We start from the raw sequence: 23,498 nt of genomic DNA, 5'->3' as shown, positions 1-23,498 counted from the left end.
GTGGTGAAAAAGAGCGGCAACCAGGACGGCACCAGGTAGGCGGGGCTTAGGCCAGGTGACCTAGATCCACCTACACCTGCTCCCCAGCTGCAAAGGAAAAGCGGCTGGAGGGCTCTTTAAGTAGGGAAAAGAGCAGCAAGCAGGAAGGCACCAGGTGGACGGGGCCTGCTAAGTGGTGAAAAAGAGCAGCAACCAGGAAGGCACCAAGTGGGCAGGGCTTAGGCCAGCTGACCTAGATACACTTACACCTGCTCCCCAGCTGCAAAGGAAAAGCAGGGCTCTTTAAGCAGGGAAAAGAGCAGAAAGCAGGCAGGCACCAGGTGGGCGGGGCTTGCCAGGTGGTGAAAAAGAGCAGCAACCAGGAAGGCACCAAGTGGGTGGGGCTTTGACCAGGTGACCTAGATACACTTACACCTGCTCCCCAGCTGCAAAGGAAAAGCAGCTGGAGGGCTCCTTAAGTAGGGAAAAGAGCGGCAAGCAGGAAGGCACCAGGTGGGTGGGGCTGGCTAAGTGGTGAAAAAGAGCGGCAACCAGGACGGCACCAGGTGGGCAGGGCTTAGGCCAGGTGACCTAGATCCACTCACACATGCTCCCCAGCTGCAAAGGAAAAGCAGCGCTCTTTAAGTAGGGAAAAGAACGACAAGCAGGAAGGCACCAAGTGGGCGGGGCTTGCTAAGTGGTGAAAAAGAGCGGCAACCAGAAGGCACCAGGTGGGCGGGGCTTAGGCCAGGTGACCTAGATCCACTTACACCTGCTCCCCAGTTGCAAAGGAAAAGCGGCTGGAAGGCTCCTTAAGTAGGGAAAAGGGCGGCATGCAGGAAGGCACCATGTGGGTGGGGCTTCATAAGTGGTGAAAAAGAGCCGCAACCAGGAAGGCCCTAGGTAGGTGGTGCTTAGGCCAGGTGACCTAGATCCGCTTACACCTTCTCCCCAGCTGCAAAGGAAAAACACCTGGAGGGCTCCTTAAGTAGGGAAAAGAGCAGCAAACAGGAAGGCACCAGGTGGCTGGTGCTTGCTAAGTGGTGAAAAAGAGCGGCAAGCAGGAAGGCACCAGGTGGGCGGGGGGCTTGCTAAGTGGTGCAAAAATGGGACAACCAACCTGGAAGGCACCAGATGGGCGGCGCTTAGGCCAGGTGACCTAGATCCACTTACACCTGCTCCCCAGCTGCAAAGGAAAATCGGCTGCAGGGCTCCTTAAGTATGGAAAAGAGTGGCAAGTAGGAAGTCACCAGGTGGGCGGGGCTTGCTAAGTGGTGAAAAAGAGCGGCAACCAGGAAGGGACTAGGTGGGTGGTGCTTAGGCCAGGTGACCTAGATCCGCTTACACCTTCTCCCCAGCTGCAAAGGAAAAGAGGCTGGAGGGCTTCTTAAGTAGGGAAAAGAGCGGCAAGTAGGAAGGCACCAGGTGGGCGGGGCTTGCTAAGTGGTGAAAAAGAGCGGCAACCAGGATCATGCCACTTGCAGCATGCCCAAAAGCCCCAGTTAGGGTGCAGTCCTGGCGCCTATGGCGCCAGGCTCATAAAGATAAGGTCAGTCCTGGCGCCATGGGCGCCAGGCTCAATATTGATAACTTACCTGAAGCAGACCATGCTGCATACTCACCTGAGGCAGACCATGCTGCATGAAGACTCAAGCCAAATGAGGCTTAGGAGGGACTATTTTACTGAAGGGACTATTTTGTTACTTGGGTGTGGCTGTGGAACAATACTTACCTGGATCTTCTTCCAAGGCTATTTAAACCACGCCCGGACAGCCACACGTGCTTCGCGTTATTCTGCTTGCTGCAGCGTAACGCTCACCGTGTTTTCAGCAGCTCCAGTCTTCAGCCACGCCCACTTCAGTCCTGGGACTCCTGAAACAAGAAGAAAAGAAGGATAAAGGTTGGAACAGGAGTTTTAACTTTAATCCTTGCCTGAATCCTGATCCATTTCGCCACGGAACTGAAAGACAGAAGTCTTTGAAGCATCCCTTCGCATTCCTACGGCGCCGCGCTGAACTCACCTGCTTGGCGGTACTTCAGCATTCCATCACGCTCTCTCCATCTCGCGGCCGCCCTCTGACACCTAAAGAGACAAAGACAGCAAGGTGAGCAAGGGGACTCTCTAAGGCTATACAAGCTACCCCCAAGGACTTACCTGATTTACCACGGGAGGTACTCACCTCATCTCGGGTCGGCGCAGTCAACTCTGCTTCATCGCCGTACCCCGGCCCCTAAGGGGAGAAAGCAAAGACAATACCAGTTACCCCCCACAAAACTTACCTGATTTACCACGGGGGTCTCACCTCATCTCGGGTCGGCACAGTCAACTCAGCTTCATCGCCGTACCCCGGCCCCTAAGGGGAAAACCACAATAGACTTACCTGAATCTTACCAAGTGCCATTTGGAAATCTTCGAGTGGATTAATCGGCAACCTGCAAGGAATCGGACAGAGTGAATATCAGACATTTGAACTCTTATGAACAATTGGACTTTAGAGTCAATATTGGAACTCACCAATTCCTCTACGCCAGTGAAGTAACTGGTCATCAACGCGCCCCTGCAGTCGACGCAGGATGGAGAGCTCATCCTTCCAAACCATCAGGTGAGACTAAGGAGGGGACATCAAGAGTGATCTGTGGGAAGACAACAGGAGTGGGGAAGGTGGGTTGACACTCAATTCCACGGGTGGTTAATTCCTCTTCTCCTTTGCAGAATAATATTCTTGCGAGCCAGACAAACTAGGCTGAGCGGGCCAGTCCAGTCAGTCATCTCGGCGCTACACGTCACGCTGGTGGAGACAAGGGGAACCAGGTGAGCGTAACAGAACGCGAAGCCTACCCACAAATACCCACCTGGGCGTCATGGAGACCTCGGAAACTGATCAGTTGGCCCAATTATTAGGGTAATTAAGGGCCGAAGTGCATTCCGCCCGCCAAGAAACCAATGCCCTCAGGAGGGAACTGATAGTGTCAAAAGAACGAACTGATGAGTTGGCCAGACAACTATTACAGGGCCAGGCTGGACAAACACCTCTACCAGTACTTGGGGCAAGTCCAGCTCCTGTACCATCGAGTAACCCGGTGCAGATAAATTTACCTGGAGCTGTTCCTTTGGCTCTGCCTGAACGCTTTGCCGGAGACCCAAAAGGGTTTGCAACATTCATGAATCAATGCCGCTTGCACTTTTTATGTAGACCTGGAGCTTTCCCAAACGATCAGGCCAAGGTAGCCTTTGTACTGTCATATCTCAGCGGCAGTGCAGCTGATTGGTCCATTCCACTAGTTAACCAGGATGACCCGATTCTTCGAGATTTCCAGGGTTTTCGAACAAGCATGGAAAGACTATTCGCCCGACACTCCCGAGGACAGGCTTTGGACAACAAACTTTTATCTCTACGTCAAGGTAACCAGGATCTTTTATCTTACATTGCAACTTTCAATAGATTAGTAGTGGAAACCGAATGGCCTGAAGCCAAGCGAATCACATTATTCCATCGAGGACTTCGGGGAGAACTCAAAGATGTTTTGGCTCAAATCGTGAACCCGCCTCAAGACTGTGCTGAATATATAGATCTAGTGATCCAGCTCGATCACAGACTTCAAACCAGGAAGGCTGACCGAACCAAGTTTGAGAACAGGGTGTTGGTTAAAACCCACGTAAGCTCCAAGGGAGTAGATGTCTCAGAACCTATGCAAATAGGAGGGGGTTAAAGGACCCTTAACCCAGAAGGAAAGAGATAGAGGACGGCAACTGCAATTATGTTTATATTGCGGAACTACTGGTCATTTTCTTCGGAACTGCCCTGTAAAACCACCCAAGAAAGTTATAGGAGCAGCAGACGAAAACCATGTGAAATCTGACTCGGGAAACGACCACACCCGGCAAGCGTAGAGGTCCGCTTGCCGAGCTTAAAGAAGGACACTCTGACCTCGCATTTCACCATACCCATGGTCCTTGTAGATCCAGAGCAGCCATCACGCATGCACGCGGTAAAGGCGTACCTAGACAGTGGAGCCATAGGAAATTACTTGGACTGGGAATTGGCTACCAGGATGAATCTATCTCTCACCCGCAAGACCACGGCCGATGTTGTCACCACTGTAGATGTAACGGAAATTGCCTCTGGACCCGTAACTCATTCCACTGCAGAGATGACATTGCTGAGTCAAGATGGGCATCGAGAGGCTATGATGTTTGACTTAATCAAGGCCCCACAGTTTCAGCTGATACTGGGGATACCTTGGTTGGAAAAACATAATCCCTGTATTGATTGGCGAGAAAAGATACTAACCTTCCCAGAATGTGCTCACACCTGCTACCCAAGGAAAACTCAAAACTCAGTCCTGGCCCCAGTAATTCCAGTAGCCATACAATTACCTGTTGAATACCAAGACTTTCAGGATGTCTTCCAAAAGGAACAGGCAAACACCTTACCACCTCACAGATCGTATGATTGTCAAATAGATCTTGTACCTGGAGCACAACCACCTTGCAGCAGAATCTATGCCCTTACGGAACCCGAAAATCTCCATTTGCGCCAGTACCTAGACCAGTACCTTGCCTAATGGCTTCATTCGCCCGTCCAAGTCCCCTGCATCTTCAGCTTTGTTCTTCGTACCGAAAAAGGAAGGCGACCTTAGAACATGTATAGACTACCGCGCACTGAATCAGATAACCATCAAGAATCGATACCCACTGCCTTTGATCCCAGAACTACTAGACCAGGTGAAGGACGCCTGTATATACACAAAACTAGACCTTCGGGGGGCATATCATCTGGTACCTGTCAAAGAGGGTGACGAATGGAAGACTGCTTTTCGCACCAAGTACGGACTATTTGAGTACCAGGTGATGCCCTTCGGACTATGCAATGCACCAGCAGCCTTCCAGTTCTTCATGAACGGTGTCCTCCGAGAGCTTATCGACGTTTGTGTGGTCGTTTACATCGACGACATCTTAGTATAGTCTTTATCAGAATCTGAGCATGTAAAACACTCCGAGCAGTCCTAGAGAAGTTACACCAGCATAAATTATATGCTAAACTGGAAAAGTGCATCTTCCACACTACGGAAGTGGAATTCCTTGGATTTATTCTGACCCCGAGAGGAATCCGGATGGATAGACGAAAAGTGGATGCCATTCTTAATTGGCCTTCGCCAAGTTCAATCAAAGGAGTTCAACGCATGCTTGGCTTTGCCAATTTCTACCGCAGGTTTATCCCGGACGTCTCGCACATTGTACATCCCATTACAACGCTATTGCGAAAAAACAAATGCTTTGTGTGGACAGAGGAAGCCGAGAACGCCTTCCAAGAGTTAAAAGCTAAATTCACATCTGCTCCCATATTAAGACACCCGCGCCCCGAGCTTCCCTACATAGTGGAAACAGATGCATCCAGTTCAGCCATGGGAGCAGTCCTTTCCCAAAAGGATCCCGAAACTAACCAGCTTCACCCAGTGGCGTTTTGGTCAAGAAAATGTTCAGCCCCCGAATTAAACTATGCCATAACCGACAAAGAGCTGCTGGCCATCAAGTCCGCCTTCAAGGCTTGGCGGCACTATGTACTGGGTGCCAGACATACCATCACGGTCATCACCGATCACCGCAACTTACAATACCTAAAGACAGCCAAAGCCCAATCTTCGCGCCAACTCCATTGGGCATTGTTCTTCGCCGAGTTTGATTTTGTAATAACCTATCGACCAGGTTGTAAGAATGGTAAAGCAGACGCCTTGTCCTGGATTGGAATGGGAGAAGCAGAAATAACTTTAGAACCCGTACCCATAATTCCGGAACAGAGAATCCTTGGCCTGACATCCATACAGACACTGGAGGACATTCAAAACAAGATCCACCAACTCTTTGATTCGGTTGCCCTACAGGACTGGGCAAAGAAAGGTCCAGAGTACTCTGTCATCGATGATTTACCTTATTACCAAGGCCGGCTATTCTTACCGCAAAAAGAACTACAGAATACCTTGTCATTAGACTTTATCACGGATTTACCCCGTACCAAGGTTACAATACCATTCTAGTTATTGTAGATCTTTTTTCTAAAATGGCCCACTTCATTCCTTTAAAAGGGATACCTTCAGCTTCAATCCTGGCCAAGGAATTCCTTGAAAATGTTGTCCGCCTGCATGGCTTTCCTTCAGTGTTAATTTCAGATCGGGGCAGTCAATTCATTTCACATTTTTGGAGGAAATGCTGCCAACTGGCACAAATTGATGTTAGGCTTTTGACCAGTCACCACCCTCAGACCGACGGTCAAACGGAGAGGACCAACCAGACTCTTGAACAGTACCTCCGTTGTATGCTACATCAGTCTGAGGGGAATTGGAAAGACATTCTGTGGATCGCAGAGTATGCGTACAATAATTCCGTACACTCAGGAACTGGACAAAGTCCTTTTTTTACCAATTATGGGCACCATCCTCGAACCTCGGATTTGGACTCACCCCAGCATTTAGAGATGCCCGCAGTGGACCATCTCCACGCTGTTATTACACAAGCCTTTAAAGAAGCAACCATCCATTTGCAAAAGGCTAAGGAAAAATACAAAAAGGATGCGGATCAGCACAGAAGTGAAGCTCCTCAATACCAAATAGGGACCAAGTATGGTTAGCCACTAAGCACTTACCACTCAAGGGGACTCGGACCTTTAACCCCAGGTATTTGGGACCTTTTTCTGTCAAGGCAATTATTAACCCAGTGGCCGTCAAGTTGGACCTACCTGCTCATATGCGAATCCATCCCGTCTTCCACGTGTCTCTTTTAAAGCCAGTGCAACCAGGAACTAGGCTAACCACTCCACCTGAACCTATCCTCATAGATGGGGAGCCCGAGTTCGAAGTCAAGAATATTTTGGACTCAAAAAGAGTGAGATCAAAACTCTTTTACCTAATTGACTGGAAAGGTTATGGTCCGCAGGAAAGGTCTTGGGAACCTAGTGACCACGTGCATGCACCTCGTTTAGTGAAGAGGTTCCATCGGGAATTTCCAGACAAACCACGGCCAAGGGGGAGAACGACTTTAGGAGGGGCCTTGAGGGGGAGTGCTGTCATGATGCCTGCCCCCGGAAGACCAGACCAGGCCCAGCAGCCCCGGAAGCAGGCATCATGCCACTTGGAGCATGCCCAAAAGCCCCAGTTAGGGGCTGTTTGGGTGCAGTCCTGGCGCCTATGGCGCCAGGCTCATAAAGATAAGGTCAGTCCTGGCGCCATGGGCGCCAGGCTCATTATTGATAACTTACCTGAAGCAGACCATGCTGCATACTCACCTGAGGCAGACCATGCTGCATGAAGACTCAAGCCAAATGAGGCTTAGGAGGGACTATTTTACTGAAGGGACTATTTTGTTACTTGGGTGGGGCTGTGGAAGTATACTTACCTGGATCTTCTTCCAAGGCTATTTAAACCACGCCCGGACAGCCACACGTGCTTCGCGTTATTCTGCTTGCTGCAGCGTAACGCTCACCGTGTTTTCAGCAGCTCCAGTCTTCAGCCACACCCGCTTCAGTCCTGGGACTCCTGAAACAAGAAGAAAAGACGGATAAAGGTTAGAACAGGAGTTTTAACTTTAATCCTTACCTGAATCCTGATCCATTTTGCCACGGAACTGAAAGACAGAAGTCTTTCAAGCATCGCTTCGCATTCCTACGGCGCCGCGCTGAACTCACCTGCTTGGCGGTACTTCAGCATTCCATCACGCTCTCTCCATCTCGCGGCTGCCCTCCGACACCTAAGGAGACAAAGACAGCAAGGTGAGCAAGGGGACTCTCTAAGGCCATACAAGCTACCCCCAAGGACTTACCTGATTTACCACGGGAGGTACTCGCCTCATCTCGGGTCGGCGCAGTCAACTCTGCTTCATCGCCATACCCCGGCCCCTAAAGGGAGAAAGCAAAGACAATACCAGTTACCCCCCACAAAACGTACCTGATTTACCACAGGGGTCTCACCTCATCTCGGGTCGGCACAGTCAACTCAGCTTCATCGCCGTACCCCGGCCCCTAAGGGGAAAACCACAATAGACTTACCTGAATCTTACCAAGTGCCATTTGGAAATCTTCGAGTGGATTAATCGGCAACCTGCAAGGAATCGGACAGAGTGAAGATCAGACATTTGAACTCTTATGAACAATTGGACTTTAGAGTCAATACTGGACATCACCAATTCCTCTACGCTAGTGATGTAACTGGTCATCAACGCGCCCCTTCGGTCGACGCAGGATGAAGAGCTCATCCTTCCAAACCATCAGGTGAGACTAAGGAGGGGACATCAAGAGTGATCTGTGGGAAGACAATGGGAGTGGGGAAGGTGGGTTGACACTCAATTCCACGGGTGGTTAATTCCTCTTCTCCTTTACAGAATAATATTCTTGCAAGCCAGACAAACTAGGCTGAGCGGGCCAGTCCAGTCAGTCATCTCGGCGCTACACGTCACGCTGGTGGAGACTACAGCGGCCCAGTTCCGGTCGACGCCCCCGTGGGAACCAGGTGAGCGTAACAGGCACCAGGTGGGTGGTGCTTGCTACGTGGTGGAAAAGAGCGGCAAGCAGGAAGGCACCAGGTGGGCGGGCTTGCTAAGTGGTGCAAAAGAGGGGCAACCAACCTGGAAGGCACCAGATGGGCGGCACTTAGGCGAGGTGACCTAGATCCACTTACACCTGCTCCCCAGCTGCAAAGGAAAATCGGCTGGAGGGCTCCTTAAGTATGGAAAAGAGCGGCAAACAGGAAGGCACCAGGTGGTCGGGGCTTGCTAAGTGGTGAAAAAGAGCAGCAAGCAGGAAGGCACCAGGTGGGCGGGGCTTAGGCCAGGTGACCTAGATCCACTTACACCTGCTCCCCAGCTGCAAAGGAAAAGAGGCTGGAGGGCTTCTTAAGTAGGGAAAAGAGCGGCAAGTAGGAAGGCACCAGGTGGGCGGGGCTTGCTAAGTGGTGAAAAAGAGCGGCAACCAGGATGGCACCAGGTGGGCAGGGCTTAGGCCAGGTGACCTAGATCCAATTACACCTGCTCCCCAGCTGCAAAGGAAAAGCAGGGCTCTTTAAGTAGGGAAAAGAGCAGCAAGCAGGAAGGCACCAGGTGGGCACGGCTTGCCAGGTGGTGAAAAAGAGCAGCAACCAGGAAGGCACCAAGTGGGTGGGGCTTAGGCCAGGTGACCTAGATCCACTTACACCTGCTCCCCAGCTGCAAAGGAAAAGCAGCTGGATGGCTCCTTAAGTAGGGAAAAGAGCGGCAAGTAGGAAGGCACCACATTGGTGGGGCTTGCTAAGTGATGAAAAAGAGCAGCAACCAGAAAAGCACCAGGTGGACGGGGCTTAGGCCAGGTGACCTAGATCCGCTTACACCTGCTCCCCAGCTGCAAAGGTAAAGCAGCTGGAGGGCTCCTTAAGTATGGAAAAGAGCGGCAAGCAGGAAGGCACCAGGTGGGCGGGGCTTGCTAAGTGGTGAAAAAGATCGGCAACCAGAAGGCACCAGGTGGGCGGGGCTTAGGCCAGGTGACCTAGATCCACTTACACCTGCTCCCCAGCTGCAAAGGAAAAGCGGCTGGAAGGCTCCTTAAGTAGGGAAAAGAGCGGCATGCAGGAAGGCACCATGTGGGCGGGGCTTGCTAAGTGGTGAAAAAGAGCCACAACCAGGAAGGCACTAGGTGGGTGGTGCTTAGGCCCGGTGACCTAGATCTGCTTACACCTTCTCCCCAGCTGCAAAGGAAAAACACCTGGAGGGCTCCTTAAGTAGGGAAAAGAGCAGCAAACAGGAAGGCACCAGGTGGGTGGTGCTTGCTAAGTGGTGAAAAAGAGCGGCAAGCAGGAAGGCACCAGGTGGGCGGGGGGCTTTCTAAGTGGTGCAAAAGAGGGACAACCAACCTGGAAGGCACCAGATGGGCGGCGCTTAGGCCAGGTGACCTAGATCCACTTACACCTGCTCCCCAGCTGCAAAGGGAAATCGGCTGCAGGGCTCCTTAAGTATGGAAAAGAGCGGCAAGCAGGAAGGCACCAGGTGGTCGGGGCTTGCTAAGTGGTGAAAAAGAGCAGCAAGCAGGAAGGCACCAGGTTGGCGGGGCTTAGGCCAGGTGACCTTGATCCACGTACACCTGCTCCCCAGCTGCAAAGGAAAAGAGGCTTCAGGGCTTCTTAAGTAGGGAAAAGAGCGGCAAGTAGGAAGGCACCATGTGGGCGGGGTTTGCTAAGTGATGAAAAAGAGCCGCAACCAGGAAGGCACTAGGTGGGTGGTGCTTAGGCCAGGTGACCTAGATCCGCTTACACCTTCTCCTCAGCTGCAAAGGAAAAACACCTGGAGGGCTCCATAAGTAGGGAAAAGAGTGGCAAACAGGAAGGCACCAGGTGGGTGGTGCTTGTTAAGTGGTGAAAAAGAGCGGCAGGCAGGAAGGTACCAGGTGGGGGGGCTTGCTAAGTGGTGCAAAAGAGGGGCAACCAACCTGGAAGGCACCAGGTGGGCGGGTCTTAGGCCAGGTGACCTAGATCCACTTACACCTGCTCCCCACCTGCAAAGGAAAAGAGGCTGGAGGGCTCCATAAGTAGGGGAAAGAGCGGCAAGCAGAAAGGCACCAGGTGGGCGGTGCTTGCTAAGAGGTGAAAAAGAGCGGCAACCAGGAAGGCACCAGGTGGGTGGGGCTTAGGCCAGGTGACCTAGATCCACTTACACATGCTCCCCAGCTGCAAAGGAAAAGAGGCTGGAGGGCTCCTTAAGTAGGGAAAAGAGCGGCAAGCAGGAAGGCACCAGGTGGGCGGGGCTTGCTAAGTGGTGAAAAAGAGCGGCAAGCAGGAAGGCACCAGGTGGGCGGGGGCCTTGCTAAGTGGTGAAAAAGATCGGCAACCAGAAGGCACCAGGTGGGCGGGGCTTAGGCCAGGTGACCTAGATCCACTTACACCTGCTCCCCAGTTGCAAATGAAAAGCGGCTGGAAGGCTCCTTAAGTAGGGAAAAGAGCGGCATGCAGGAAGGCACCATGTGGGCGGGGCTTGCTAAGTGGTGAAAAAGAGCAGCAAGCAGGAAGGCACCAGGTGGGCGGGGGGCTTGCTAAGTGGTGCAAAAGAGGGACAACCAACCTGGAAGGCACCAGATGGGCGGCGCTTAGGCCAGGTGACCTAGATCCACTTACACCTGCTCCCCAGCTGCAAAGGAAAATCGGCTGCAGGGCTCCTTAAGTATGGAAAAGAGAGGCAAGCAGGAAGGCACCAGGTGGTCGGGGCTTGCTAAGTGGTGAAAAAGAGCAGCAAGCAGGAAGGCACCAGGTGGGCGGGGCTTAGGCCAGGTGACCTAGATCCACTTACACCTGCTCCCCAGCTGCAAAGGAAAAGAGGCTTCAGGGCTTCTTAAGTAGGTAAAAGAGCGGCAAGTAGGAAGTCACCAGGTGGGCGGGGCTTGCTAAGTGGTGAAAAAGAGCGGCAACCAGGAAGGCACTAGGTGGGTGGTGCTTAGGCCAGGTGACCTAGATCCGCTTACACCTTCTTCCCAGCTGCAAAGGAAAAACACCTGGAGGGCTGCATAAGTAGGGAAAAGAGCGGCAAACAGGAAGGCACCAGGTGGGTGGTGCTTGCTAAGTGGTGAAAAAGAGCGGCAAGCAGGAAGGCACCAGGTGGGCTGGGCTTGCTAAGTGGTGAAAAAGAGCAGCAAGCAGGAAGGCACCAGGTGGGCGGGGCTTAGGCCAGGTGACCTAGATCCACTTACACCTGCTCCCCAGCTGCAAAGGAAAAGAGGCTGGAGGGCTTCTTAAGTAGGGAAAAGAGCGGCAAGTAGTAAGGCACCAGGTGGGCGAGGCTTGCTAAGTGGTGAAAAAGAGCGGCAACCAGGATGGCACCAGGTGGGCAGGGCTTAGGCCAGGTGACCTAGATCCACTTACACCTGCTCCCCAGCTGCAAAGGAAAAGCAGGGCTCTTTAAGCAGGGAAAAGAGCAGCAAGCAGGAAGGCACCAGGTGGCCAGGGCTTGCCAGGTGGTGAAAAAGAGCAACAACCAGGAAGGCATCAAGTGGGTGGGGCTTTGGCCCGGTGACCTAGATCCACTTACACCTGCTCCCCAGCTGCAAAGGAAAAGCAGCTGGAGGGCTCCTTAAGTAGGGAAAAGAGCGGCAAGCAGGAAGGCACAAGGTGGGTGGGGCTGGCTAAATGGTGAAAAAGAGCGGCAACCAGAAGGCACCAGGTGGGGGGTGCTTAGGCCAGGTGACCTAGATCCGCTTACACCTTCTCCCCAGCTGCAAAGGAAAAACACCTGGAGGGCTGCATAAGTAGGGAAAAGAGCGGCAAACAGGAAGGCACCAGGTGGGTGGTGCTTGCTAAGTGGTGAAAAAGAGCGGCAAGCAGGAAGGCATCAGGTGGGCTGGGCTTGCTAAGTGGTGAAAAAGAGCAGCAAGCAGGAAGGCACCAGGTGGGCGGGGCTTAGGCCAGGTGACCTAGATCCACTTACACCTGCTCCCCAGCTGCAAAGGAAAAGAGGCTGGAGGGCTTCTTAAGTAGGGAAAAGAGCGGCAAGTAGGAAGGCACCAGGTGGGCGGGGCTTGCTAAGTGGTGAAAAAGAGCGGCAACCAGGATGGCACCAGGTGGGCAGGGCTTAGGCCAGGTGACCTAGATCCACTTACACCTGCTCCCCAGCTGCAAAGGAAAAGCAGGGCTCTTTAAGCAGGGAAAAGAGCAGCAAGCAGGAAGGCACCAGGTGGGCAGGGCTTGCCAGGTGGTGAAAAAGAGCAACAACCAGGAAGGCATCAAGTGGGTGGTGCTTAGGCCAGCTGACCTAGATCCACTCACACATGCTCCCCAGCTGCAAAGGAAAAGAGGCTGGAGGGCTCCTTAAGAAGGGAAAAGAGTGGCAAGCAGGAAGGCACCAAGTGGGTGGGGTTTGCTAAGTGGTGAAAAAGAGCGGCAACCAGGAAAGCACCAGGTTGCCCGGGCTTAGGCCAGGAGACCTAGATCTACTTACACCTGCTCCCCAGCTGCAAAGGAAAAGCGGCTGGAGGGCTCCTTAAGTAGGGAAAAGGGCGGCATGCAGGAAGGCACCATGTGGGCGGGGCTTGCTAAGTGGTGAAAAAGAGCCGCAACCAGGAAGGCACCAGGTGGGTGGTGCTTAGGCCAGGTGACCTAGATCCGCTTACACCTGCTCCCCAGCTGCAAAGGAAAAGCTGCATTAGGGCTCCTTAAGTAGGGAAAAGAGCGGCAAGCAGGAAGGCACCAGGTGGGCGGGGCTTGCTAAGTGGTCAAAAAGAGCGGCAACCAGAAGGCACCAGGTGGGCGGGGCTTAGGCCAGGTGACCTATATCCTCTTACACATGCTCCCCAGCTGCAAAGGAAAAGAAGCTGGAGGGCTCCTTAAGTAGGGAAAAGAGGGGCAAGCAGGAAGGCACCGCGTTGGTGGGGCTTGCTAAGTGGTGAAAAAGAACGGCAACCAGGAAAGCATCTGGTGGGCGGGGCTTAGGCCAGGTGACCTAGATCCACTTAAACCTGCTTCCCAGCTGCAAAGGAAAAGAGGCTGGAGTGCTCCTTAAGTAGGGAAAAGAGCGGCAAGCAGGAAGGCACCAAGTGGGTGGGGTTTGCTAAGTGGTGAAAAAGAGCGGCAACCAGGAAAGCACCAGGTGGGCGGGGCTTAGGCCAGGTGACCTAGATCCACTTACACCTGCTCCCCAGCTGCAAAGGAAAAGCGGCTGGAAGGCTCAAGTAGGGAAAAGAGCGGCATGCAGGAAGGCACCATGTGGGCGGGGCTTGCTAAGTGGTGAAAAAGAGCCGCAACCAGGAAGGCACTAGGTGGGTGGTGCTTAGGCCAGGTGACCTAGATCCGCTTACACCTTCTCCTCAGCTGCAAAGGAAAAACACCTGGAGGGCTCCTTAAGTAGTGAAAAGTGCGGCAAACAGGAAGGCACCAGGTGGGTGGTGCTTGTTAAGTGGTGAAAAAGAGCGGCAAGCAGGAAGGTACCAAGTGGGGGGGGCTTGCTAAGTGGTGCAAAAGAGGGGCAACCAACCTGGAAGGCACCCGGTGGGCGGCGCTTAGGCCAGGTGACCTAGATCCACTTACACCTGCTCCCCAGCTGCAAAGGAAAATCGGCTACAGGGCTCCTTAAGTATGGAAAAGAGCGGCAAGCAGGAGGCACCAGGTGGTCGGGGCTTGCTAAGTGGTGAAAAAGAGCAGCAAGCAGGAAGGCACAAGGTGGGCGGGGCTTAGGCCAGGTGACCTAGATCCACTTACACCTGCTCCACAGCTGCAAAGGAAAAGAGGCTGGAGGACTTCTTAAATAGGGAAAAGAGCGGCAAGTAGGAAGGCACCAGGTGGGCGGGGCTTGCTAAGTGGTGAAAAAGAGCGGCAACCAGGACGGCACCAGGTGGGCAGGGCTTAGGCCAGGTGACCTAGATCCACTTACACCTGCTCCCCAGCTGCAAAGGAAAAGTAGGGCTCTTTAAGTAGGGAAAAGAGCAGCAAGCAGGAAGGCACCAGGTGGGCAGGGCTTGCCAGGTGGTGAAAAAGAGCAGCAACCAGGAAGGCACCAAGTGGGTGGGACTTAGGCCAGGTGACCTAGATCCACTTACACCTGCTCCCCAGCTGCAAAGGAAAAGCAGCTGGAGGGCTCCTTAAGTAGGGAAAAGAGCGGCAAGCAGGAAGGCACCAGGTGGGCGGGGCTTGCTAAGTGGTGAAAAAGAGCGGCAACCAGAAGGCACCAGGTGGGCGGGGCTTAGGCCAGGTGACCTATATCCTCTTACACATGCTCCCCAGCTGCAAAGGAAAAGAGGCTCGAGGGCTCCTTAAGTAGGGAACAGAGCGGCAAGCAGTAAGGCACCAAGTGGGTGGGGTTTGCTAAGTGGTGAAAAAGAGCGGCAACCAGGAAAGCACCAGGTGGGCAGGGCTTAGGCCAGGTGACCTAGATCCACTTACACCTGCTCCCCAGCTGCAAAGGAAAAGCGGCTGGAGGGCTCCTTAAGTAGGGAAAAGGGCGGCATGCAGGAAGGCACCATGTGGGCGGGGCTTGCTAAGTGGTGAAAAAGAGCCGCAACCAGGAAGGCACCAGGTGGGTGGTGCTTAGGTGACCTAGATCCGCTTCAACCTGCTCCCCAGCTGCAAAGGAAAAGCAGCTGTAGGGCTCCTTAAGTAGGGAAAAGGGCGGCATGCAGGAAGGCACCCTGTGTGCGGGGCTTGTTAAGTGGTGAAAAAGAGCGGAAAGCAGGAAGGCACCAGGTGGGCGGGGCTTGCTAAGTGGTGCAAAAGAGGGGCAACCAACCTGGAAGGCACCAGGTGGGCGGCGCTTAGGTCAGGTGACTTAGACCCACTTACACCTGCTCCCCAGCTGCAAAGGAAAAGAGGCTGGAGGGCTCTTTAAGTAGGGAAAAGAGCGGCAAGCAGGAAGGCACCAAGTGGGTGGGGCTTGCTAAGTGGTGAAAAAGAGCGGCAACCAGGAAAGCACCAGGTGGGCAGGGCTTAGGTCAGGTGACCTAGATCCACTTACACCTGCTCCCCAGCTGCAAAGGAAAAGAGGCTGGAGGGCTCCTTAAGTAGGGAAAAGAGCGGCAAGCAGGAACGCACCAGGTGGGCGGGGCTTGCTAAGTGGTGAAAAAGAGTGCCAACCAGGAAAGCACCAGGTGGGCAGGGCTTAGGTCAGGTGACCTAGATCCACTTACACCTGCTCCCCAGCTGCAAAGGAAAAGAGGCTGGAGGGCTCCTTAAGTAGGGGAAAGAGCGGCAAGCAGGAAGGCACCAGCTGGATGGGGCTTAGGCCAGGTGACCTAGATCCACTTACAGCTGCTCCCCAGCAGCTGACATTCTCGGAACCTTGTTGAGCATTGCATTCATTGTTCTGAGTGTCTTTTGACCTGTGGCCAGCATGGAATAACATGCCTGTGCTAGATGTTGAAATGTTTTAGCAAGTATTCCACCCACCCTTGAAAATGGGGCCACTTATCTGTGTTCACGGACACTGGTAGTCATGTGCTGTGAATATATATTTTACAGCTTTGGTATCTTCACAGTGGCTGATGTGAAGATCACTATTTCCACCTTACTTTGGCCTTGGTACCCTGCATGTGCCACTCTAGTAATCTGTGTTGACAGGGTGACAGTTCGGTCTCCCCTCAACAACAGATCTTCCTTGAACATGGACAATTCCTCTTTCTTGAGGGATAGACCTTTCAGGAATCACTGCACTGTCTCTGTTCTGTGTAGCTGGGCCTCAATGAATCTCTTCCACTTGCACCTAAGTCTTCTCGTATGGCCTGGATGTTAACGTGTTGTTCCAGATGAAATATTGCTCTTGCATCTCCTGGAGTAGCCTCTTGGGAGGTGATGATGAATTAAAGTCCGCCGCTTTCTTTGTCTCTGGGTGGTATTGAATGCCGAATTCAAATTCCTGGAATTGCAGCATCAATTTCTTTATCCTCGGGGGAGGAAGTAGTGCAGACCCACTGAATATCGAGATAAGGCATTTGTTGTCAGTCAGTGGCTGCCATAGAAATATAGGCAGAAATGATGGTATTCACACACCACGCAATGGCTTTCTTTTCAATTTGGGAGTACCTCGTTTCTAGGGATGTTAAGGCTCTGCTCGTGAATGCCACTGGTATGATGTCACTGGCTTGTATGCGTTGGGTTAGTACTGCACCGATGCCATGTGGGCTGTCATCAACGACAAGCTTTGTTTGTAACCTTGGGTTGAAATACGCCATGGTGGTGCCCGCAGACAGGGTGTGCTTAGTCGCTGGAAATGCTGGTACTTGCTATTCAACACATTTCCACGGTTCGGCTATCCTCACAGGGATTCGGTGATGATGGCGAGGTTGGTGATAAACCTCCTGCAATAGTTAACCATGCCTAGGAAGCTCCATATTTCGGATTGGTTTTGGGGCAGGCACAGTTTTAAAGTTAACCTTTTGCCATTCGGCAGAGACTCCATCTTTTTGAAATATGAATCCGGAGGAATCTAGATCGTATCTGTGCATTTACTGTGGTTGAGGATGAGGCCCTTGTTCTTTCATCCATAGTTAAACTGTGTGCTGCCGGAGATGGTGTTCCGCCAGGCTCTTTTCAGATATCAGGATTTCATCACTGACATTGATAACCCCGGCAATGCTGGTGATGACACCCCTTATGATATTTAGAAAGACTTCCACCGCAGAGGAGACGCCAGAGCTTTACAGTGGTATAGGGCCAAATGGGATGAAAACATCTTTATGTGGTGGGAGTCACTATGCAGGATTTGGGGATAACCAGCATTGAGGTCTAATTTAGAAATATATGTGGCTGCCTATATGGCAGTAGGTCATCAAGAGTGGCGTTGGGTACCTTTCCCGCTTGTGCCGTATTTAGTAATAGATTCCCGGTCAAAGCCACCCAACTATGGAACTCTTTACCCCCACGAGTAAGGGAAAACCAAAGTTACCGACATTTCAGGTGCAATCTTATCAATTGGCTCAAATCCAATGATATCCAAAGCCATCCTAACTTGTAAGAGAGGATTCCCCAACTTCTCCTCTTCATCAGCTCCCCCGACTTCCTTTCCTTCCTACCTACCCCCTGCACCATAACCTGTATTTTATTCTCTGGTCGCCCAGTGCGTAATTCACAAATGTCAACCACTGCGACACCACACCCTTTTGACTATGTATATTCCTTGTGTAATAAGTATGCAATTTGTAAATGATGTAAAATCCTGTTACTTATTCTGTAACTTGTAAGCTTAGAATATCCATGTCTCTGCGCCCTGATACCTCTGGGTCTGGCGTGCGCTACAAACAAAGAAACAAACAAACATGTGCATATTGATATATATTCATACTTGGTCGATTTTCTTGGGTTTGCTCTGTAATATATATTTTGGTCAATGTTTCCATATATATACATATATATTACTTCAGGTGGAAAAGTTGCCTCTTGTACTGCTGTCTGTGTAGCGCCGCTCGGGGGAGGCAAGACTCTTTCGCTGGGTTCCTGGGTGGAGGCCCTTTACTACCACTGATATATCAGCCTCTGGGTCCACAGATGGTCTCCTGCAGCCTAGACTCCAAATCATCGGGACTCTGTTAAAGACCACTGGAGAAGCTGCACTATGGAGTCAATGCTGGAGTTCGTGAACAGACGACCATTTCAGTCTTTGTTTGGGTCAGCCGTCCTCAGGCTGACGGAACACAGCTTCGTTTAGAGGGCAAACAAGCCATATTTCATTTTGGAACTTGGCTGAAAAGTTCAGGGTTCTCCTTACAAGGTAGGGTGCTGCACTTAAGCTATCCTCTCTTCACCTGCTATGAAACTTGAGAGAGTTGCTAGCTATTATTGTCCTTCCCCTTTGTTCACACGCCAGACTTAATTATCTTTCTTTAGTTCTACTGAAGGCCCGCGCTGGCAAAGGAGGCAGATTTTTTTTTTACAGCAACATTAAACTGCAGAATACAGAAGCGCCCTCTATCCAATGAACATACACTAAACCGCCAATGAAAAGTCTCAGTGCACTGAAGCACCAGTAACAAACATGACTACATTTGCCGCGGAAGGCAGGACCAATGAAAACACACAGACTGCATTCAAAGGAAACCTCTTATATTTTGTTCCCCTGCTTATATGAAAGCGAGCTTACATTCTCTCAAGCCAAACCTACAATAACACTTTTTTGATAGCATAGGGGCTGCAAAAAAAAACTCTATTTCCTTTGTTGGTACACTGTGATGTTTTGTAAAAATGAGATTTTTGAGATGTCAGACTTATTTATTTTAAAAGGGTAGGAAATGTCCATATACAATATCAGTGTTACTTTCATAAACAAAAGTGTTTAATATGTGAATATGAGAAAGGGAATACGTTTTTCAACTCATTTCGGGCCTGATTCATGGACGTGTTTTATAATGGCGCAATCCCATAGTAGAACGTTTTGTGAATCAGGGCCTTTAACTTTAACAGTTAGAGCTCAAGTCGAGGGTACACGCATGTGGACACAGTCCCCCCCACTTTTTTCAGAAGTCCCCCCACTTTTTTTCGGAGGGTATCTTGAATTGCTGATTTCTGGTGACACCACATTCAATTGGTATGTTAATGAGTCCCCCTCTTTTTTTTTTTTAAGGACTTGACCCCTGTTAGCAGTACTACATGTAAACTCTCATGACACCTAAGAGCGCATGTTCCATTGTGCCGTTACGTGAATGGAAGACGTAAAAGCCTTGAGTAAGGCTTTAACGTCTTCCATTCATGCCACGCCACATTTATGATCATTTGTATGGCGGAGCAGAATGCAACTTCCGTTTCCACCACCTTCCTCACTACCATACAAATGCTGGCGGTCCCTATGGGGTCTGCCTACTTTATGCCCTGGCATAAAGCAGGGGAACCTCATAGGGATCCATTGTACACGCTGCTGCCATGTCTACATGGCAGCACTGTGTACAATTAATGCTCACATATCAGGCAGTGTTTATTTGTAATTGTGAACACAGCTTATGATGGACATATCTTTAATTGTGCTTGCATGCTGGACAGCATTTCTTTTAGAGTTGTGAACACTGCTTACCATTATTTAATTGTGAGCGCCGCTTGCAATGCGAGCCTATACAAATAATTAAAAGCAATTAAAAGTAAACACTGCCTGGCATGCAAGCACGCCAGGCAGATTTACTTGCTTTGCACGGCAGAGTGCAAAAGTTCAAGGCAAAAGGCAGCATACGCATATGTATACTGCCTTTTGTCCTGCACATTTGCACTCCATTGTGCAAATGTTGAAATTTGGCGGCAGGGACCTGTTGCATTGCAATGCTGATTTACTGACTCCCCATGATTAGGTGCAAAATGAGCTCCCTAATGGTCAATGGGGGCGTGCCACATATTATACCTGTTTCCCCTCTTTTCTCCGGTCTTCTAGAGTGGGTGGTGGGGAGAAAAGAGTCAGTTACCATGCATGGTATTTGTGGTCTTCCACCCTTCCTGCAGTGTGCAACATCTCTCATCCCTGTAGATTGAGGAGAAGGGATATCACATTGGAGGGGATCAATAAGAAGGCATCACAACAGAATGCCATTAACGCTCAAGAAAATAAAATGCTGAGTCACAGATACCCAGCAAATATCCTGCAAAACTAAGTGATTGAAGACGCCGGCCAAGAAAGCAAATCGTACATGTTTTTGTTCCATTGGTGGGAATAATACTCAAGTGATTGCCTTCACAGTAGAATATATTTGGATGGGATATTATTGCTTCTTGAATTGCAGTTGTCAGGTAATGTCCACTAATAGCGACGGATTTGCTTTCAGTATAAATGGCTGCTTTTGGCAGCAGGCAAGATGGCGGGGGATGCACTTCCTTGTTTAGTAGCCAAAGAAGGCCGACGCGGCAGCGGGCACCCGACCATCTCACTGCTGTTGGACACGAGTGAATGCTTGTCGCTGGCAGCATGTTTTGATTCTTGTTTTTAGAATTCAGAGCGCTGGAGCAATATTGGGCCTGTTGTTCTTGGCAGACTTTGAATCATTTCCAGGCGAGCCTATAAAGTGCAGGGGTCCACAAGGCCTAGTGCACTCGTGCTGTGTGATCCATTCGCGACAGAATGGGCTGGAGGCCATGGTCTTCCATGTACTTAGCTGTGTCACTCTTAATCGTTGTGATGTAGTGTACAAGGATATGCATCTACAACCTAACCTGTTGTTAAAATGGGTTTTACTGTAACTTAAATATATGTATTCTTTCTGATTCTTATAGGTGACAGAAATAATTAGGACTAATTCAAAATCAACTATGAAAGCAAAAGCAACCAAAAGCAGTGGACTGGAAACAAAGCAGAGGTGATATTTGTGATTGTGCTAGCAGTTTGTTTAAATCTGTTTATATTGGAATGCGTTTGCTGGGTTTACTAACATCTGCAACAGAGACCACTGATGTGTCATGTGTGCTGGCACAGGCTACAGCAATTACTGGTGTGTCACATTTGTCAACACCTGCGTAGGAGAATACGGGTGTGTTTTCTTTATTTACATCTTGGGACAAATTGACTTCTGCCCCGCAGGAGAAAAAGAATGAGTAGCAGCTGCACTGCTGACTCAGCCCTCAAACTTTCTACAAAATAAGAGCTGGCCCAATCAGAAAGGTTAAACAGGCACAGTTAAGGGACACACGTCTTTGCCTTTTGTGGTAATGTGCACGGAGGGAAGGCTATAGTCTCAAGAGGAGTGTAAATGTGAAACAGCAGCAACCCGCATAGCAAAGAACAACAGCCCAAAATAAAGGAACGTAAAGTCAAGGTTTAATTAACATATATGTATGCTTTAATTAAACACACCATATGCAATAATAACTTAATAGAAACACTACAAAGCCCCAACCCCGTCTTCATCTCCTCCCAAGAATCTTTCATCAATTTACTTTTCCTGCAAAGTGGTACTCTTGTCAATATCCCTATTTTCAAGTCACCTTAATTACTGTAACACTCTTCTCCTGGGACTTTCTACCTCTTCCGCCCTGCATTTACAGCATCTTCAGCATACTGCTGCTCCACAACTTTGTAACCTTAACTTTACAAATCGTGTCTCTCCTTCATCACAATCTCTGCATTGCCTTCCGGGGGCAAGTCAAACTCCAACATCCCTGAATTCCTGAGCTCAAATGTTTGCAGATAGTTCCTTTCTCTCTCATTGCACCTCTTCTTCAGATAACTAACTTACTGGGCCCACATTCTGTTTGGCTCATCAGGAGGGTTGGTCATGTTTCAGTGCAGGTGGTTTTTTGGTGGTTATCTTTGGCGTATTTTTCATAGGTCGCTCTTCGTATGTTTTAAAGACCGGTCACTTCTCTTTATAGAAATCTTTGCTGCAGTTGCTATAACTTTTCCCTCAATCATTGAGTACCAACATTAAAGTAATGGCGGCAGCAGTGCTTTATAATAGGTAGTTAATAAATAGAGAAATAATTGTTTGACCGATTTTTATTTTTTGTTTTTTTTCCCATTTTATAGTACACAGACTGCTGAGAAGCTGGAAGTTGATCCAAGTTCGTACTCCTTTCCTGATGTAGCCAACATTGTTCAGAAAAAGAAGCCAGTTCGCCAAGGTCCCATACATTTACAGAACACAAAGTTGACCTGCCATGAGAAGAGTGACTCTTTTGATGATAACTCCGAGGTCCCTCCTTTAATATGAACTGTATTGCGAACACTCAATGCTGCTGAAGATGGCATTCAATTGTCTATCACATTTTGTACTGCGATTTCATTATAGTGCCTGCAGTCTCCAAGCACATTCATTTGTAAACTACAGCATGTTGTTAGATGTTCAGTATTCAGTCTTACATTGATATTTGTTGATATTGTAAATATGGATGGTTTGATCAAAATGGACATTAGGATCTATGATAATATACTTTTATATTTGCAAAGTAAGTGTTGTCTTTATTTTCTTGACACACTGTGGATTGAAAACACATCAATTTTATGCACTGAATGCATGAGTTCGTACAACTCTTTATGCTTTCCAATGGGTACTATTCTACAGATGAATCGCTGTGCCAGTATTTTTTAATATTGACATATTTTAAGCATGAGCACCTTGAAATGTAGCACTGTATGCTCAAATATTGTAAATATAATTTCTAGGGAGCAACATTTCTTTTTCTTGTGGTTTGTTTTCGTAAAACCCCATCTTTCGGGTTGAAACCTCTGAAAAGGAATAACCCTGCCGTTGCAAGACAAATAAACCTCACACCATGAGGGAATATCGGTCTTCTGGGCAAAGGTATACCAGCAAAAAAGGTACCATACTAGGTTTGTCTAATATAATTTACACAGTCTTTTATACTCTAGTCAATCTGTAAAGAAACCCACCTGTTAAAGTGTTGTTCACTACTACAACACAGAAAACTCTATACACTGTGTGTGCGTTATTTATCCGTGAGTATATTCATAAATGTGGGTAACACAAATATATATATATCGTTTGTAACATCCAATTGCTTCCTTCCCTAGGCAATGTAATATACTATGGGAGCAATTCTGATTTACCAAGCAAATTTGCAAAACAACAATCGCCCTAAAATACAAAACAAATTCACTAAACTAAATAGTGGCTTACACGTGTTTTACACTGGTTATGTTGATGATAATCACACATCGTGCATGCTTCCTTAAAGATTATCATATTTTTTTCATAAAAATAAAGACACAATTTCTGTATGTGCTTCCTTGATAACTGTGGTAATGTGAAAGTGAAAAGAGGAGACCATCAAAGATGTAAGAAAATAAAAGATTATACCAATTAGTTATTCATTTTAATTGCTATCATGATTCTGTAATTTATTAGCTGTTACCTGAGGAGAATAAATCTATGTTGTCTAGTTCTCATACCTATTCATCTTTATATAAACAAAGGAGGACTATTTCAATAATGTGCCTGAGAAAAGATTGTGTGTCATTCAGATTTGGGCGGATTTCTTTAATGTAATATGCCAGAGCGAGTTACCACCTCCGCTGGTGTTATTTCTTTAAATCCTCCCAATTCAGAGTTTACCACCGGCAGAGGTGGAATTTCTAGAATACCTCCAGAGGTATTTAAGAAATACCAACTCCT

General features: G+C 49.5%; 1 protein-coding gene across 1 annotated transcript in view; it reads left to right on the top strand.

Annotated features, from left to right (window-relative positions):
- The window catches only part of DNAAF11 (dynein axonemal assembly factor 11), a 408,750-nt gene extending 385,561 nt beyond the window's left edge, over positions 1-23,189 (top strand). The window contains exons 11-12 of the mRNA XM_069621647.1: positions 20,644-20,726; positions 21,893-23,189. Coding sequence (XP_069477748.1) covers positions 20,644-20,726; positions 21,893-22,076 — 267 coding nt within the window. The 3' untranslated portion in view covers positions 22,077-23,189. The remainder of the gene's footprint in view (positions 1-20,643; positions 20,727-21,892) is intronic.
- Positions 23,190-23,498: the final 309 nt, after the last annotated feature.

The sequence above is a fragment of the Ambystoma mexicanum genome, chromosome 5q (assembly GCF_040938575.1).
Source record: "Ambystoma mexicanum isolate Mex_15411 chromosome 5q, UKY_AmexF1_1, whole genome shotgun sequence".
NCBI lineage: Eukaryota > Metazoa > Chordata > Amphibia > Caudata > Ambystomatidae > Ambystoma > Ambystoma mexicanum.
Note: the sequence above shows the minus strand (reverse complement) of the source record. Positions and strands in the feature narration are given on the sequence as shown.